The 19319-nt window shown below is 38.6% G+C and overlaps 1 protein-coding gene across 3 annotated transcripts in view; it reads right to left on the reverse strand.

Annotated features, from left to right (window-relative positions):
- Window positions 1–19319, reverse strand: part of CPS1 (carbamoyl-phosphate synthase 1) — a 193325-nt gene that overhangs the window by 6531 nt on the left and 167475 nt on the right. For all 3 annotated transcript variants that reach the window (XM_061148837.1, XM_061148838.1, XM_061148834.1), the window contains exons 31-35: window positions 15189–15296; window positions 13464–13553; window positions 10882–11052; window positions 8057–8131; window positions 5182–5280 (exon numbers count right to left, since the gene is read on the reverse strand). In XM_061148837.1, coding sequence (XP_061004820.1) covers window positions 5182–5280; window positions 8057–8131; window positions 10882–11052; window positions 13464–13553; window positions 15189–15296 — 543 coding nt within the window. The remainder of the gene's footprint in view (window positions 1–5181; window positions 5281–8056; window positions 8132–10881; window positions 11053–13463; window positions 13554–15188; window positions 15297–19319) is intronic.

Raw genomic sequence — 19319 nt, forward strand, 5'->3', positions numbered from 1 at the left:
TCACCTTTTTTGAACTGTTTACAAAAGTTTGTAAACAAATGATATAATTTGGTTACTTTAGAAAATATTTTATAATCTATTAGAAATTATATTAGTAATGGTTGAGAAAAGTCATGGATATGATCTTATTTCAGTTTCAGAGAAACTAAGAATTGTGATAAAACATCCAGATCCTTGCACAATTTTGATAATGTTCAGCTCACAAAACTTCCTAATACTTACCTGTAGAGGCTTTTTGAGAAAAGATCTAAATCCTAGGTAGAGACCCCAAGACTATGTTCAAATATAAAATTCTTTCAGAATCTGGCCCTCTCAATCCCAGAACTGCAGTTTTATGAGACAAAACTATTGGCAAATAGAAAAGATAAATGCAACAGGATGAATCTCAGCTAAAGCAGGCTCAGGGGTTATTCATGACAACCTTCTAGAACACAAACTGTAACCATGCCCAAGGCAGTAGCTTTTCATTCCCATTTAGGATCCAACAGGAAGAAATGGGTTTAGATGCAAGAAGTTTGTGGCTAGATATAAAACTAAATAAGTATAAAATCAGACAGTAACTCAAGACATTAAGGTAATTTAATGAGTTTTGTGGCAGTCTCTTTAAGAATAGATTAGGCAGAAGATTAGGACAATCTTTTACTCATTTGATTCTGTTTAGAAAGCAAGGGACTGAATTAAATGGCATTTTAGGTTTTCTTTGTGTTTTGGACTTCTTGAAATATAGCAAATACATGTGAAATATTCTAAGTAAACCTCTGAATTTCATCAAGCACACCTAAAACGGAACATTACCTTGTGAACCTCTGCTAAACACACAACAGAACAAGGAAGCCTCAAAGCACACTAGAAGCTCACCATAAAGGTAACCAACAAACACTTGTTGACCTGTTGATACATTAGTCATGGACTATTCTCAATCTCTTACATTCCCCCCTAGCAAAAAGTCACGAATAATATATGGCCATGTGATAACATAACATTGCATAGATTTTCTAAAATACCATTTCACAGGTATAATAGTTCTCAAGATGTGGCCTCCAGAGAATCAGCATCACCTGAGAATTTGCTTAAATGATGAAAACTTGGGCCTGACCCCTAGATCTATAGAATCAGGAACTCTGCGAGTGGGTCCCAGGGATCCACAGTTTAACAAACCCTCCAGTGATTCCGATGCACATTTACGTTTAGGAATAGGAAGGAAGAGGGGATAAGAGGACTACCCTTCATTCATTCTATAATTGAAGGTGAAGATGCATTAACCTTGGCCAAAGACACTATAGTAAGGTTGAGGGAGGAGTACTAGACTATAATTTTTTTTCTTTGCCATTTTAAAGTAAAATAAGTCAGCAAGTCCTCTAAGACCTGCAGACACCAGTCAGAACCTCATTATGGAGCTGTTTCAGTGCTGTCCCCCAAGTGGAAAAGATAAATATTCGACATGACAGTATTGGCAGTTTCCAGCCAGGGAACTACTCTGCCTTCTGGTCTGGGGTGTTGGCTTTCATAGTCACATTATAAACTTCTATCAAACATGTATTGAACACTTGTGACACATAAAATAGCCTCTCTACAAAAAGAAATTACAGCTGTCAGCTTGCATCTGAGTAGCCCCAGATTTAATAGCTGAATGAAAATACCTGGGTAAGAAACCATTTGTTACTAAAGGTGAAAAGTACAAGCTGATTTATTTCCTGGAAAACATTTGTAAGAAGGAAAGTCCATTAAAAGTGAAAAATATATATATATATATATATATCTCCTGCAATTATCATTTCACATTAATCCAAATTCTGGCTACAGAACTGAAAGTCAAGTTAAGATGGTATGATGTCTGTGGACTCTACAGGGATGTCAGGATTGACAACTCTATGGTTGTTCATAATGATTCTGTATAGAAGATAAAAGGTTATTCATGTCACTTGGACTTGTCTTTTTCAAATAAAATGCTTGCTTTGTGTTTCTGAGCCATGCTGAAGCACAGATGTCAGGATGGGGGCTCTCTACGAGCATCACTGAATAGCCCAATCAGAGGGGGAAAATAGCAAGGGCTCTTGATCTGCTCTAGAGTAAATCATGTATTGTTGAAGAGTGTTCCAGAAAACTTCAAGACAAGGCGGATTGCCCACTCATGGAAACTAAAAATAAATCCTGATGGGATGAAAAGAAGCTGGAAATATTGCAGGAAAATCAAAGATGATTTTTTTGCCACATAAACCTATGTCATGCCTTTCTTATATCAGGATCTGTGCTTAAAAAGGCTCTCGGGAGACACACAGTGCCTGTAAATAGTTAAGTTGACAAGAATCCCTTGATAAAACTTAAATCTTGATTTTTCCCCCTAAATCCTAGGTATGCAAGATTGATGTTATCAAAATATTTCAAATTTCCCAGGTAATTTGACCATAGGATTAATAGTGACTGGACAGAAACAGTCTATGTGCATAAAAGAGTAGGATAAGAAAGAGAAGAGAAAGAAAAATTAGGAAAATGAATATAACCAACAAGTGGGTATATACACTCACATGCACATACACACAATCTATTAAATATTGGAAAGTGGTTGATACTTGCTAGTGATAAACTGCTACTTAAAATATGTGTTAAACAACCAACAATAAGAAAAAATATTTCCTGTATCAGAGTCACTTCTGCCTTTCCTCCATAGTTCTCTTTTCCCCCTAGTTTTCTCTTGCAACCTGTTGTGAAAATTTAGAGTTAAGTTATCTTCAATTAAATCCTTTACTCATAGCAGCAGCTGCCTCAGGATGGGGTGATGAAGAGAAAAGAAGGTCTTTTGAATGAGTTTATATGAATTCTTCTGGCTAAGTGAAATCATGTTAGGTAAGCTGATTTTTTAAGCACAGTGTATCCTGAAATGTAGATTTTAATTACTTTATTCACAGTTGCTATAAAGTTTAGGTTTATCCCATTCTAACTAAGATGCCCAGTGAGTTTTACCTATTAACTCTGATTAGCACATTCTATCGTACTGTTCAGTCAAATTTATGACTATACATTTAAAAAAAAAAACTACAAATTAAAATCTTCCATATAGTAATGGAGAGATTATACATTGACTATTGGTGACGGCAGCTTTTCTTTGCTTGCCATGTAAAGTAGGTTAGAAAATGGTTCTTACTCATCTCTAGAGATATAGAATCTTGATTAATTTTACCACAGCTGCAAGTATTTTATTAAATGTCAGTTTATTAAATATTTCCTTGAATATACTTTTAAGCTCTGTAATTAAAATACATGTATATTTACATTCCTGATGTTATGCACGCATGCACAGGAAGAAAGTTGTTTGCAAAAATTCATGTAGCTGCTAGAACATTGATTTCTTTAGAAAAGAATAAACTAAAAGGTAGAACATTGCTTTTAGAAGCCTTCTTTTTTCCCTATGAACTTCTTTCTTCCCCTACAAAGCAAAAATTCTGTTCACTGTTGCCAAAATCATACTACTACTTCATAGGGATCAAATTAATTTTTGCTTTACACTTCCCTGCAGCACTGGAACCAAACAAGGCACAATTTTATACATCACTGCCTTCTTAAAGTGGTATTTTAAAATGTTAGCACTATTATGATTAGTTGTGAGGATGGGGACTAAGGGCATGGTCTCCTCTGAATGCCCCCAGGTCTCACATTAAACTTTAAGCCATAACTGGAAGCTGGACAAATACTCTCATACTTGTGACTTAATAATACTTAATACCCATTATAGCGTGATGAGTCTCTCACATGGTGTGAGGTGTCTCTAAACTGCCATTAAACTTCACAATTGCGAGTCATCTTGTTAGCCTCTGTTCTAACGGTTCTCCATCGCCCTTCTGGCACCTTCATGAAGCAGAATCCCAAGTGACTCTTTGCAGAAACTTCTCCAAAGCCACCCATCCAGTCTCCAGAATCTGATTTGCTGATACTAAGGCACCCTAGTGCAACAGCATCTTAGTAATAACCCACTACTTGAAAATACCTGGTATTATTCTAAATATAATTTTATTGATGTGTACAGAACCGTGCAGGGTTTGACCTGATTGAACATATGGCATGGGTGATAGATAAGATCATCTATTGTTTTTATAGGCCCAGGGACTGCTGACCTCCAATAAAAGTGAATGATCAGTTGAGAAACATCTAGTATTTTTTAGAAAATTTATAAACAAATAGTTTGTATATTCTTGCAATAATTATTCCAAAGAGTAATAAGAGTTTCCTGGCTCTCATTTTGCCCTAAGATTTACATTTGACTTGCAATAATAAACCAGTGATGTCCTTTTCATCGTATGAAGATATTCACTTACAATTACTACACCCTGATTTGACTTAGAAGGTTTACTAAGTAATAATATTTCAAGAACCTCCACAGTACACTATGGGATGGGCTGACTTTCTTAAGCCCATTAGGCTACTGCCCTTTAAGAACTTTCAGTCATGGAGAACTTTAAATTATGTTAAGAACATTTCTCAAATAATGCCCATGTCTTCTTCAACTCTGAATCTTTGATATTTAGTAGAAAATGAAATGTGAATGAATGAATGTAATGAAGGCAGGAACAGAGATTTGGAGGGGGTAATATTCACTTCAGTTTGGGATATGTTGGTTTTGAGACATCCAGATGGAGGTATTCAGCAAACTGCTGGAAATAGAGGATGGCTGAGGATAAAGATTTAAAGACAATAGTTTTAAATGGGAGAGAGGATAGCCATGAATGAGCTGGCAAAGGGGAAAGTTAAGAGAAAATGCTAGACACAGACACAGAAAGAAGCCGTGAGACCAACTTTATGAAAAGTTTATATGAAAAATTTATATGAAAAGGCTGAGGAGATAGTACTAAAAGCAAGCCAGGTAGAAAATATGTAACCAATGGAAAGGACAGAGTCCTTTTAAAGGTACCCTAAATCCCATTCAGAATAAATATCCTTCACTAGAGCTTTCTTTCTTTCTTTTTTTTTTTTTTTGTTTACTTACTTATTTGTATTGGCTGCTACAACAGAAAAAGGCAAAAATTCAAGGAACATACAGAGAAAAAAGTGTCCATTATTTCTCAAATATCCTGGCTTTTTAGTGGAATTTTAAAATATTTCCCCTCTTCTCTAGTACCATTAAGGTCACTTCCCCTACCAGCTCCCAGCACGTGTCCACTGTCATGCACACAACCCCACACCACCTACCTGAATTCCGATCAGGATGCCTTTCTGGGGTATCTTAAATCCTGTGGAAAGCATTGCCTTTAGGAAAGCTGTATGAATACCTTCACCAAAGCAAGCCACCTGTTTAGAAGAAATGAAAAAAATAAAGTAAAAGGAAGCAAATGACAGTTACCCAACCCTACCAAAAAAAACCCCACAAATGAAGTCATAGATTCCTATGCTAGATTTTATTGAGTTGCCCAAAGACCATGCAATCTGAATCTAGGGATTAAAACTCTGGCTAGGGCAGATGTATCTTATGTTTTTAATTAAACATAATGAATGAATAAGCAATTCTTTCTCCATCCAACAACACTCCATGGAGCAACATAACTGGATTCTACTGTGAGATATTTGGATACAAATTACAGCTTCTGGCCCATAATATGGTGAGCTGCCAAATGTTAATACGACTTAATGTTTAAATAATAGTATATGTCATGTATACTATGCAATAATGCATGAATTCATGGGTCAGTAGCACAAATGCGTAACTGCTAATCAATTGGTTAGGAGTTATTTCATACATACAGGAAAGCCTGAGAAATTCAGTAAATCTGTGAAAATCTCAAAGGAACTTGTTCATTATTATTACCTTCATAAAATGAGGCAATATACCTTTCTATCAGTTCTAAATACTACAGCCCAAAGTAAAAAAAAAGAAAAAAATCCAAATTAATGCATAGTGTTGGGATATACAGAGCCTTCCTGTAGAGTAATAGCGCTACAATATAACTACAAGTTGATTAGCTACCCTAACTATAGAATAAGGGGTTAATCTGAGCATGATGGAAGTAAGCCTTGCAGGTACATTATTATTTGACACAGGTACAGAATCACCATTAGAGTAAATAACACTGATGGCTAAATTCATTCTTTAAGCAAATGACTCCTTCACTGTGAAAGGAAAGTTCTCATAAGTATGATTTTCAGTGGACCACCAGGACCTGATGCTTTTTACACCACAGTGAACATTTTCTGTGTTCAAGTACTGGCTAATCAACTTAAGGAATGTCAACCTAAGTTAATGGAACCCAAACCCTGCTGAAAGAACCTAGGCAATTTCATCATAAGTGCATATACAAACACAAGGTTTCAGCAGTTTTCTACAAAAAGCACAGAAAGTAGTTAAGGAGATACTAATGGTAAAGAACCTGCCTGCCAATTCAGGAGATGCAAGAAATGTGGATTCAACCCCTGAGTTGGGAAGATTCCCTGGAGAAGGGAATGGAAAAACCACTCCAGTATTCTTACCTATAAAATCCCATGGACAGAAAGCCTGGTGGGCTACAGTCCATGGGTCACAGAGAGACAGACACAACTGAGCACAAAGATTAAGACCATCATCCCCACCTCATCATTAGGAAAGCTAAAGTTTTATTTAATCCCACAACAAGCCATTTTAACATTGAAAATGTCTCTGGAGCATAACTGAGATTTCACTGAGCTAGAATTATTATTCTGATTTCAGTAATAAAACAGAACTTGTAACATCACACTAAGTGACATTTGGAAATATGACTCTAATAATGGAAGAGGAATTATCTCTCTGTACTTCTAAAACAGATACGAGGAAGGGGAGGGCTGAAGTTCTAATTCTCTCATATGTTCGTATTTCAACAACTCCAATAATGTATGTCTGGAGGCAGAATGGACACAGGCGCTGAAAACAGATTTGCCATACCAGAGAAAACAGCATGAAGGAAAGCAGATCTCACCCTGATCTGAATCCTAGGCTAGCTGAAAACAGCCCTGCTACTGAGTGACCATGGGATCAAGATGAACATCAGAGGATCTCCTTAAAGGCCAGAGAAATTCGACGTTACGTCCCTTGTCTTTGAGTTAGGTTTTCCCGTCTATTAAATTAACAGAAGCAGCAAAGATGCTAAGAGAAGGCAATCATCAGTCCAAATACAAACAAGATAGCCATTTATTCCTCACTGCCTCCCTTCCTGTCTCACTTGGCTTCTCATCACAGAATTTTCTTGTAACCAGGCAACCATATAAAACATCACATATTTGTTGCAATTAAGTCTTTTCCCCTCTCAGGTTTTCCTCAACACCAAGAGGAAACAATGATGCCTCCCGGTCTGATGTTGCCACTCTGGTGTGCACTGATGAGAATCTGAAGATTGTGTATAGTAAGTCTGTCAAGGGCTAGGTGATTCATACAATGTCCTGACACTGACATGTAGGGAACTCTCTGGAATCTGACAGCTTTCTACAAGAAACACATTTCACATTCTTAAAGAAACCTCCAGCTGACAAAGGCTCCAACACAAGTGAAGAGGGACATCCAGTGGTCAGTCTCATTATAGTTTTTAGATAATCCCCAGGCAGCTACAGTTGCTTTGAAAAACAGTGGTTCTGGGACTTTGCGTATACCTGCAGATCCCACCATATTATGGCCCCATTATCTTTCTACTGTTGTACGTTCATTCTACATATTGCTATTAAAAGCTCAATGATATAATTTCACAATAGCAAGGCAAATTAGAGGGGATGAGAGGTGCTTTACAGAGAGACCTGAGAACCCTAAAATAAAAAGACCTGGAAGGTATTTACCTAGACATCTAAAGAAATATTTGAAAGATGCTCTCAATTTGTAATGTAAAAATGAATGAAACCCATGCAGTATAGTCAACTGTTGAAATATAAGTGAGAATTTAGAGTCTGGGCTACAAAATTCAAGGATTTTTTCTTAGCTCAAAATTCCCAGGCCATTTGAGAGTTATTCTGATCACAAAAGAAGTGTCCCACTTACTACTTACTAACTTACTTTACTATATTCTGATAATAAAACCATAGACTTCAAAGTAGATTTAATGAAAGTGTTCACGGATCATTAACTAGTTACCTCTCCAGTAGAAGCCATCTCACATCGCAGAATGGGGTCAGCATCTCTCAACCGGGGCCAGGAAAACATTGGAGCCTATCAAAATAATGGATAGGAAAAATATGTGAAAGAAGGGTATAACAAGAATAAAGGAGGATAAATATATTTAGTGAATCATCTCTCATAGGATTCATTTAGGTTATGGTAGACACATAAAAAAAAGTCTTTGGTCCAAGCATCTGACTTGAAAAATAGCTTTAAACCTGTGTTCCAAGAATTTCTTAAGCTTTTGGCCCAAAATTGGGTTAAATAATCACAAATTATTTCTGTAAATAGGGCCCCAGTGACCAGTCTAAGCCAATGTTTCTAATCTGGCCTACACATATTCTTACTGGAGTGATTTCAAACAAAGTCTACTGGGCATTGGTCTCCCCAGACACAGAGTTCAAACACACTTTTTCCTTGGTAGTCTTTTGAAACCTTCTTCTTGTTCTGATCATTTGGACTTACAACAAGCCACCTTGCCAGAAATGTCTGTCTGCAAGCTGACTTCTGAGACATTAAGCTGTTGTTGACACCTCTTAAAAAGCTTTGAAAAATATTCTGCTTGGAATACTTTTGCCCGGAACTTTCATATGAATTAGAACATAGATAGGAGTGCTTTCTTTCCATTTATTTTATCAATGCAATTCACTAAGACTCAAATTTTTGTTTCTTTCATATATCTATTTATCCAGCCTAAACTATTCCTTCTTTGATCCGGGCATGCCTCTAAGTCATTATGGGAATTCTAGCTTGGAGTTATTTCACTGGGTCATCTTAGTCATTATTACATTATATTCCTGCCTTCCAGCCTCTCTCTACCTCAACCACTGATATCTACCCACCTCACTAGGACAATATTAAGATTGACTATGAAGAAGTAATTTGACAAAAAAATCAAGATTCATGTACAAGGATAACTAGGAAAGAAGTAAACCAGAAGACAGTGCATTTTGAAAAATTCACATCTATCCATCAGTATTGTTACTAGTTGGAAATTGTTTCATACACATGTATGTATATACTTGTGTGTGTATTCCTGTGTCTAAGAATAAAGAAACATGAGTTTGAAATTCATATACAGAATCTCCAGTGGAAAAATACTTTGGGGGTCCTTCTACTTACTGGTTTCAAACAATAAAACCCTATGTATATATAGTCCCACTGAAAATTTAACAATTTACGTTGTGTCATAGCATCCAGGAATAAAATGCTACCCTAAAATAAGAAGTGACATTCTACCTCAGTGTACTGTAAAATCCAGGGAATCCTAAATTATTAACTTAAATAAGATTAAAAAATATTTTTTTGATTTATAGCTTCAACTTAAAACTTCCACTGTAAAAGTCAAAAGTCAGAGTCTCAATTGTAACACAATTATGGTTGAGGTCACTAGTATATATAACAGAAAACTCTGACGGCATCCAGAATATGTAAATGTCACACAAATATATTCTACAATATAAATTAATTTCATTGTGCACTTTATCTAAAAAATTCAGATATATTTACATAATATCTCACTAATCCTCATACTGTCCAGTAAGGTAGTTAAAGGTCATAATTATAAATACTCTGTTCATGGGCATACTGAGGCAGCTAGAGGAGCACAATGGATTTATTATAAAGTTATTTGAAACATACAAATATATACAGGCATTTCTTGTCTTATGATGCTTTGTTTTATTGTGCTTCACAGATACTGAATTTTTTAAAAATTGAAGGTTTGTATACTATGGCAACCCTACATCAACCAAGTCTCTTGGCACCATTTTTTCTAACAGCATTTAATCACTCTGTCTGTGTGTCACATTTTGGTAGTTCTCACAGTATTTCAAACTTTTTATTACTATTTTATTGTTATTACTAATGGAAAAAAGATTATGACTCACTGAAGCCCCAGATGATAATTAGTATTTTTGAGCAATAAAGAAGTTTTTAACTAAGGTATGTGCATTGTTTCTCTAGACATAATGCTATTGCACACTTAACAAACTACAATATACTGTGAATATAACTTTTATATGCACTGAGAGGCCAAAAAATTAGTGTGGAATTAATGTGGTGGTCTGGAACCAAACCGACAATATCTCCAAGGCAGGCCTGTATTTAGTGAACAAACCTTACATTTTCCTGGTCATTCTTCTTAAAGGTGCCATCAATTTCATTACCCTCACAGTACCACTACAACAAAATTATACCACTAAAGAAATAGGAGCTAAGCAAAGGCGGTCAAGGCAGTAAAAAGTTAAGTAACACCACAAGGTAACACTTTTTTTTACAAGACTCATGCATTCCTGAAAGCCTTGGCATAATTCAAGCCTTATCCTAAAAGTTATACCTGGAATTTCTATTTACCAATTAAACTGGCAACATTAAGCATCACCTTCATAAATGTAGTTTATGTCACTCAGCTAGTTGTTTTTGAAGTTATGTAATTCTAAATTTTTTTTTCTATTTTTGAAATGCACAAGAGTACACATAAAGTTGCCTATAGAGAAACTGCATTGCATTATTCAAAGCAAACATTATAAATCCCTAGTCTAGCACCCTAGTTAGAAGGTTCATAAAGTATCAAGATTATTTTTAAAATTATTATTTTTGGCTATACTGGGTCTTTTTTGCCCCATGGCATGGTGGGCCCCTGGTTCTAGGACCAGGGATCAAACCCACATCCCCTGCATTGGAGGGCAGGTTCTTAATCACTGGACCACCAGGGAAGTCCTAAGATTATTTTTTGATGAAAAATTATTCCTTTAATTCCTTTGGAACTTAAAAAATGGCTAAGATTTTTGAAAATATACCTTTATTGCAACATAATCGGCGGGAATTATGGGATGCTCCAGTGTTGGAAGGGGTTTCTCATCAATGTTCTCACCAATCATCACCTTGGTGGCCACATCAATGAAGTCTATTCCAAGTGTCTTGGAAACAAAGGGGAAGGATCGAGAAGCTCTCAGATTACACTCAATCACCTGGAGAAATAACAAAATTCAAAAGAAGAGAAAGGATGGTGAGAGACAATGACAATATTCATCTGCTCCCTGCAACTTGGGCCCAGCTCTTGCTTTGCCAGCCTTTTCCTTGTCTCCCCCTGTTAGACTTATTTTTTTTTTCATTTATTTTTATTAGTTTGAGGCTAATTATTTTACAATATTATAGTGGTTTTTGCCATACATTGACATGAATCAGCCATGAATTTACATGTGTTCCCCATCTTGAACCCCCCTCCCACCTCCCTCCCCATCCCATCCCTCTGGGTCATCCCAGTGCACCAGCCCCGAGCACTTGTCTCATGCATCCAACCTGGACTGGCGATCTGTTTAGACTAATTTTTTAATTGAATAATTTTTTAATTTAAGGATAATTGCTTCACAGAATTGTGTTGGTTTCTTCCAAACATCAACATGAATCAGCCATAGGTATACATATGTGCCCTCTCTACTGAACCTCCCACTCACCTCCCTCCCCATCTCACCTTTCTAGGTTGTTATAAAGCCTCAGTTTGAGTTCCCTGTGTTATACAACAAATTCCCATTGGCTATCTATTTTACATATGGTAATATAAGTTTCCATGTTACTCTATTCATACATCTCATCCTCTCCTTCCTCACCCCCGGCTCTACGTCCATAAATCTGTTCTCTACGTCTGTGTGCCACTAGTAGACTTTTGCTAACTGGTTTCCTTTCAATCCTTTTGCTAACTGGTTTCCTTTTTGGTTCCATGGTGGCTCAGATAGTAAAGCATCTGCCTGCAATGTGGGAGACCCAGGTTCAATCCCTGGGTTAGGAAGATCCCCTGGAGAAGGAAGTGGCAACCCACTCCAGTATTCTTGCCTGAAAAACCCCATGGACAGAGGAGCCTGGTGGGCTACAGTCCATGGGGTTGCAAAGAATCGGACATGCCTGAGCGACTTCACTTTTCCTTTCCTTCAGTCAGTATCTTTGAACTCTGACTCTTTCCCACCCCTTTCTGCCATTCCATCCCCACACTCTCTTGACATGTGTGCTTGTATACTTAGTTGTTCGATCGTGTCTGACTCTTTGTGACACCGTGGACTGTAGCCCACCAGGCTTCTCTGTCTGTGGCATTATCCCAGCAAGAATAGTGTAGTGGGTTGCCATTTCCTCCTCCAGGAGATCTTCCCAATCCCAGGAATCAAACCTGCATCTTCTGCAGCTCCTGCATTGACAGGCGAATTCTTTATCACTAGCGCGACCTGGGAAGCCCCACAAGCTTTTGACAGATTTGTTTTTATGCAGAGTTCAAATTGTGCCACATCCCTACTGGAAAGTCTTCAGTGGATTTCTACTGGCCCTGAGAGTGAAGTCTAGTCCTTGACAGCCTTCTATCCTCTTGCTTCAGTATAGCCCTCTATGTTATCTTGTACCACTTTCCTGGTCTCAGTTTCTTTCCAAGTTTACTTCCCATGATTTCCCTGGAAAAATAATCTTGATAAACTGAACTGGTCACTATCTCCTAAAACACACTGAACTTTCCCATAGATGTTGTATGTGTACTGTCCTCTCTATCTTCCTTTACTTGTCATTCATTCCTTAAGACCCAGCCCAAATTACAAAATCTTCCTTGAAATATTTTATTATCCACCCAAAGCAGGCATATGACACTCAATTACATGCTCACACACACGTGTAGGCACAGACCCCCACCCTCACTGCGCGCACACACACAGGCTCTCCCTATTCTATGCCTCCAATATCACTTTATTTGTGCATTCCTGCCAGCAGCTATTATATTCTAACTTATGTTATAGTTATCTATAAATTCATCTTCTTCCCAGTTCTCACTAAATTATGAATCTTTGAGAGCAAAAACTGGGTTCTATACATCTTTGTTGCCACCTTAGAACTTTGCATAGTAAGTGAGGAGCCATATTGGTTACTGATTAGTTACATTAAATAGATTAAATTCATTAGACTAACCTGATCACCCTAACATTTTTTAAATTTCTTTCTTTCTTTTTTATTTTTTTGTGTTTATTTATTGGTAAATGGTATCCAAAAGAGCTTTCTTTTCCAGGAAATGAATAAAGCAAAACTCCAGTGCATGTAATTATGACTATTCCACAGTAATCCGAGCAGATTATGATGGTCACTGCATCCATCTACTCTGTACTGTAGGTGGCAGACAATGACCTTCTTTACAGTGGATCAGGGTGTTTACAAGGCTGTCACTGGCACATCAGTGCCTCCAGGACCAGTGCTTTCAAACAACGCAGGTATCATATGCTGTGCAACGCCCCACACTAAGACACACTCAGCCGCCAGGGTCTCGGCTGCGCTGTGGCTGTGTTCACAGAGCGACATAAACCAACAGGTCCTAACACAGCAGTGGGGTCCCCTCAAACAGCTTGGCATTTCTTACCAAGACGTCATTTCCTTTGACAAGAAACTGGACGTTGAATGGGCCAGAGATGGCAAAAGCCTTTGCGATCTTTCGGGTAGCATCCTTCACCTAGATCAAAAGGACAATGATACCGTACTAAAGAACATTCCTCAGTTTAAAAACAAGCAAAAAAGGTACAACATCTTAAATTTAGATTTCTTTCATTTCTCTTTACAAAGAACTACATCTCCACTAATAATGGAGTAATAATAATAATGAAGTAATAATGGAGTAATAATAGAAGCCATTCTTAGGTTTCTATTAACAAAATAATAATTATACTAAATGTTCTAAATATTCACAACAGGACAGCAGGGAAAAGAGCAAATAATTGTACAGGGTTATCTTTCTGCCAAATGCCCCTATCTACCTACCATCATATACTCTGGCTTCATTCTGAGGGCTACATGGAATCTTTTCAGTCTGGTTGCTTCAGCACCAAAAGCTGCAGTCCAAACTCTGTATCAGTCTAATGACCTACCTGCTGAGAAGTACAGGCCCTGAAATTACATGGTACTGCAAAGAGACCAGAGAGATTTCTTTTATGTGCTTTTCTTTTGCCCTGGACTCTGCAAGGGTGGATATTATGGTCAGAAGGAAGCACGTTCCCTTGCAGGGAGGCGTGTGTCATCTACAGGAATTCCTGTATCCAACCAGAGCCAGAAGGATCACATGCGAAGAGAGGGCACTGGCTGCTGGAATCAGCAGCTCCTCACTCACTGATTTACATGCCTTTGCGGTTCAGCAACTCAATCAGTTGCAAAAGGAAGCAGGGTCCATGACACACTTCAAAATATCGGAGTTTTGAGATCATTTATTCCGATATGAAAAATTAAAGCACATTTGAAATCCCAGGATATTGGTCCTTCATGCTGCTGCTATTGCAAAGCAACCTGCTACCTTTACATTCTAGAACAAGGCAAGACCTTTGGAAACCAGCCCAATGTGCAACTAGCCAGACAAGCTGCCGAGATTCTGATGGCAGGATTATTGGGAAGTCTCATTTAAAAAGCTAATCCTCACCTTACATACCTGAAGACTAAAGGAACATCCCCAACTTATTTATGATGGCAGTCTCTAAGATGAAACCTAGCAATGCATATTGAATACTGAGGCAGAATCATCATTCTTGGAAAGGTCATTAAAGTAGCAGTTTCAAGAGAGGCACTGGAAGAGACATATCTTAAAGTACTTTTTGAGTGAGAGTAAAGGTAGACAGTGAAAACATCGGTTCCAGAAGGTTCTCACGTGACTGCTGCATATCTACTTCTAACTGAGAAATATTACTTTAGGTGCTTCTCACCTGTAAGTGGCTCAAATATTAGAATCATCTGCAGCAGTAGTTGTTCAAATGTAGTCCCCAGACCAGCAGGAATAGCATCACAAGGGAACTCGATAAAAATGTAAATTCTGGGACTCAGAACTACAGAATCAAAACTGGGGATGGAGTCCCACAATCTATGTTTTAACAAGTCCCCCAGGTGGTAACTGTAAGCACAATTAGAGGACTGTTGCACTAGAATACAATCCAGAGTTCTAAAGGGCAGAAAAGGAAGCTGTTATCTTTAAAATACACAGCAAACTCAGAGGAAGAAGTCCCCTTCATAATTAAATTTTACCTGGTGTATGTCCTATCCTACTACTTAGCTTAAAAAACTGCTCTTAATCTTTTCCCCTCTTCCACCTTTATTTATAAATGATGACCTTTTCAATGGCTCCTTGGCTGATGGTTTGTGTGGGCAGCATCAGAGTAGCATCCCCCGAGTGGACGCCTGCATCCTCCACGTGTTCAGAAATGGCGTGGGAGATGACCTGACCAAAAGAAGATTTGAGAAAGAGTTGTCAGCTCTTCTTCAATGAAGCTGCTGCCTGGCGTAACCCCTTAATTCTAACAGATACCTCCAGCATTGAGCAGTTTCTTTGCTAAGTCTCCAAAGAGGGGGCAGAAGGAACCGCACATGCAGCCTCACCAAGCCTCTCTGTTCAGTGACAGATCACCCTGTGGGGCAGCTGAGAGTGTCTGAGAGCTTACCTCCCTATTTCATTGATTAGAATCGATATAAATGCTAGGAAAAGCCAACTCATGGCACTACTGGTAAAGAACCCAACTGCTAATGTAGGAGACACAAGAGACATGGGTTCAATCCCTGGGTTGGGAAAGTCCCCTGGAGGAGGATACAGCAACCCACTCCAGTATTCTTGCCCAGAGAACCCCGTGGACAGAGGAGACTTGTTGGGCTACTGTCCACAGGGTCTCAAAGAGTCAGACATGACTGAGCAATTGAAACTTTCACACTAAACTTTCAAGCCAACTTGTAACGACTTTTAAGAATAGATAGGAAACTAAAGCATTCTGGTGGCACTGGAGACATCTTTGTCCTTTCCTTCCAGGTTAAGTTTTAAACTTTGGAAAAGAAAAGACAGGAGAGGAGAATTCAAGCTTAGGTAAACGTCATAACTTAGGCAGATCCGAAAGAAAATGTAAGATCTGAAGATCAAGGGATTCTTATCACCTCCACACCATAGCCAAATGAGCTAATTTGCCACCTACAAGAGATCTTTAAACGGAAATTTGAGACAGGAGGGAGTGCGTGTTTGGTCACTCAGTCATGTGTGACTCTTTGCAACCCCATGGACTGTAGCTTGCCAGGCCCTCTGTCCATGGGATTTTTCAGGCAAGAATACTGGAGTGGGTTGACATTTCCTCCTTCAGGGGATCTTCCCGAAGATAGAAGGAAAACAAGAGGAAAATATTCTTGTCCTCTTTTAAAGGTAAGAAAATCGAGGCAATATAAGAACAAATCATGCAAGTACAAGTGTCTATATGACCAAGACAGGATTTGAACCCTTATCTGTCAGATTGCAAAGTTTATGGCCTCAGTCACTATAACCTAAATGTTAACAGTATGTGTATCTTCAGAAAATGATAAAGCTGAGAGTAGGGGAGAATAATTGGGTAACTGTAAAAGACTTAAATAAGTTACAGTGAAAATTTGTTTGTCAGATTCACAGATGACTTAAAGCAAAGTGACATCTGAGTGCCAGTACTCCTGTTGTTGCTTCCCTGATAGCTCAGTTGGTGAAGAATCTGCCTGCAATGCAGGAGACCCTGGTTCAATTCCTGGGTCAAGAAGATCCACTGAAGAAGGGATAGGCTACCCACTCCAGTGTTCTTGGGCTTCCTTTGTGGCTCAGCTGGTAAAGAATCCACCTGCAATGCAGGAGACCTAGGTTCGATCCTTGGGTTGGGAAGATCCCCTGGAGAAGGGAAAGGTTACCCACTCCAGTATTCTGGCCTGGAGAATTCCATGGACTGTATGGGGTCACAAAGAGTCAGATACAACTGAGCAACTTTTCACTTTCACTTTCATTCCTGCTGTCACTTATGAGTTCTGGGACCTGGGCAAGGTACTTTAGATGTTTATCCCTGGTTGCTGATAAGACAGGAATGAAAATGGTATCTGCCTCATAGAATGTTTGTAAGTATAATAGAGAACACGAGTGCAGAGTTTGGAATGATATTTAGTGTAGAGTAAGCACTCAAAATTTTTATACTGTCTAGAAATGGGCAGGCAATGTCCCACTGACCAAACCAGTCAGTCCTAAAGGAAATCAGTCCTGAATATTCATTGGAAGGACTGATGCTGAAGCTGAAGCTCCAATACTTGGGCCACCTGATGCGCAGACCTGACTGATTGAAAAAGACCCTGATGCCAGGAAAGACTGAGGGCAGGAGGAGAAGGGGACAACAGAGGATGAGATGGTTGGATAGTGTCACCGACTAAATGGGCGTAAGTTTGACCAAACTCCAGGAGATAGTGAAGGATAGGGAACCCTGGCATGCTGCAGTACAGAAGGTCAGAGTCAGACACAAATGAGACACTGAACAGCAACTATGTCCCATTGAGCTCTGAAAACATCATAACATGTCTGGAGTACTAAGTCCATTTCTGAGTGTGACTCTTTAAAAATTATGTGAATAACCTGAAATACTTTCAAAAGAAGGAATCCAGAATGATAAGCAATGTTGAGATCTAAGAGAAGCTTAGGGAAAGAGCATATCCTAGCAAATTGGAACTAAATAAGGCCAATAGACCAGCATTACTTCACCAGCACAATATTTGAAAAAACACAAATGTATGTAGGCCAGTCTTACATTCTCCACTTCCACAGTGGTATGGTCACATTCCTCTTATTTTACACCTCAGTCTCAAATATGTAAAATGTTGAAAAGAGGAAAAGATTATACATATGCTCCATAACTCTGGGGGTCAGGAGGTCAGGGATGAAAATTCTAGGGAGGCATACCTTAGAAAAGGAATATATTAAAAGTCCAAGAAATAAAAGCAAAAACTATATATATATATATATATACACCATATTGCATCTTTTAATGTTTTGTATAACCAGAAGAGTTAAACAGAAAACAAATGACAACTTTCCAGGGATTGGAAGGAAAACTAAGACAAAGTGAGACAGCATATTATAAAGCAAAGACATCACTTTGCCAACAAAGGTCCATATAGTCAAAGCTATGTTTGTTTGTTTTTTCCAGTAATCATGTATGGATGTGAGAGTTGGACCATAAAGAAGGTTGAGCACTGAAAAATTGATGCTGTCGAACTGTGGTGCTGGAGAAGACTCTTGAGAGTCCCTTGGACTGCAAGGAGACCAAGCCAATAAATCCTAAAGGGAAACAACACTGAATGTTCATTGTAAGGACTGATGCTGAAGTTCTAATAATTTGGTCACCTGATGTGAAGAACTGACTCATTGGAAAACACCCTGATCCTGGGAAAGACTGAAGGCAATGGGAGAGGAGGGCAGCAGAGGATGAGGTGGTAGATAGCATCACTGACTCAATGGACATGGATTTAGCAAATATTTCATGCACAGACGGGCTCAATAAGGGACAGAAATGATATGGACCTAACAGAAGCAGAAGATATTAAGAAGAGGTGGCAAGAATACAAAGAAGAACTGTACAAAAAAGATCTTCATGATCCAGATAATCATGATGGTATGATCACTCACCTAGAGCCAGACATCTTGGAATATGAAGTCAAATGGGCCTTAGGAAGCATCACTATGAACAAAGCTAGTGGAAGTGATGGAATTTCACCTGAGCTATTTCAAATCCTGAAAGATGATGCTGTGAAAGTGCTGCACTCAGTATGCCAGCAAATTTGGAAAACTCAGCAGTGGCCCCAGGACTGGAAAAGGTCAGTTTTCATTCCAATCCCAAAGAAAGGCAATGCCAAAGAAAGCTCAAACTACCGCACAATTGCACTCATCTCACATGCTAGTAAAGCAATGCTCAAAATTCTCCAAGCCAGGCTTCAGAAATACATGAACTGAGAACTTCCAGATGTTTAAGCTGGTTTTTGAAAAGGCAGAGGAACCAGAGATCAAATTCCCATCTGCTGGATCATCAAAAAAGCAAAAGAGTTCCAGAAAAACATCTATTTCTGCTTTATTGACTATGCCAAAGCCTTGACTGTGTGGATCATAATAAACTGTGGAAAATTCTGAAAGAGATGGGAATACTAGACCACCTGACCTGCCTCTTGAGAATCCTGTATGCAGGTCAGGAAGCAACAGTTAGAACTGGACATGGAACAACAGGCTGATTCCAAATAGGAAAAGGAGTACGTCAAGGCTGTATATTGTCACCCTGCTTATTTAACTTATATGCAGAGTACATCATGAGAAATGCTGGGCTGGAGGAAGCACAAGCTGGAATCAAGATTGCCGGGAGAAATATCAATAACCTCAGATATGCAGATGACACCACCTTCATGGCAGAAAGTGAAGAAGAACTAAAGAGCCTCTTGA

Source organism: Dama dama, chromosome 8 (assembly GCF_033118175.1).
Source record: "Dama dama isolate Ldn47 chromosome 8, ASM3311817v1, whole genome shotgun sequence".
In the NCBI taxonomy this organism is placed as follows: Eukaryota; Metazoa; Chordata; class Mammalia; order Artiodactyla; family Cervidae; genus Dama; species Dama dama.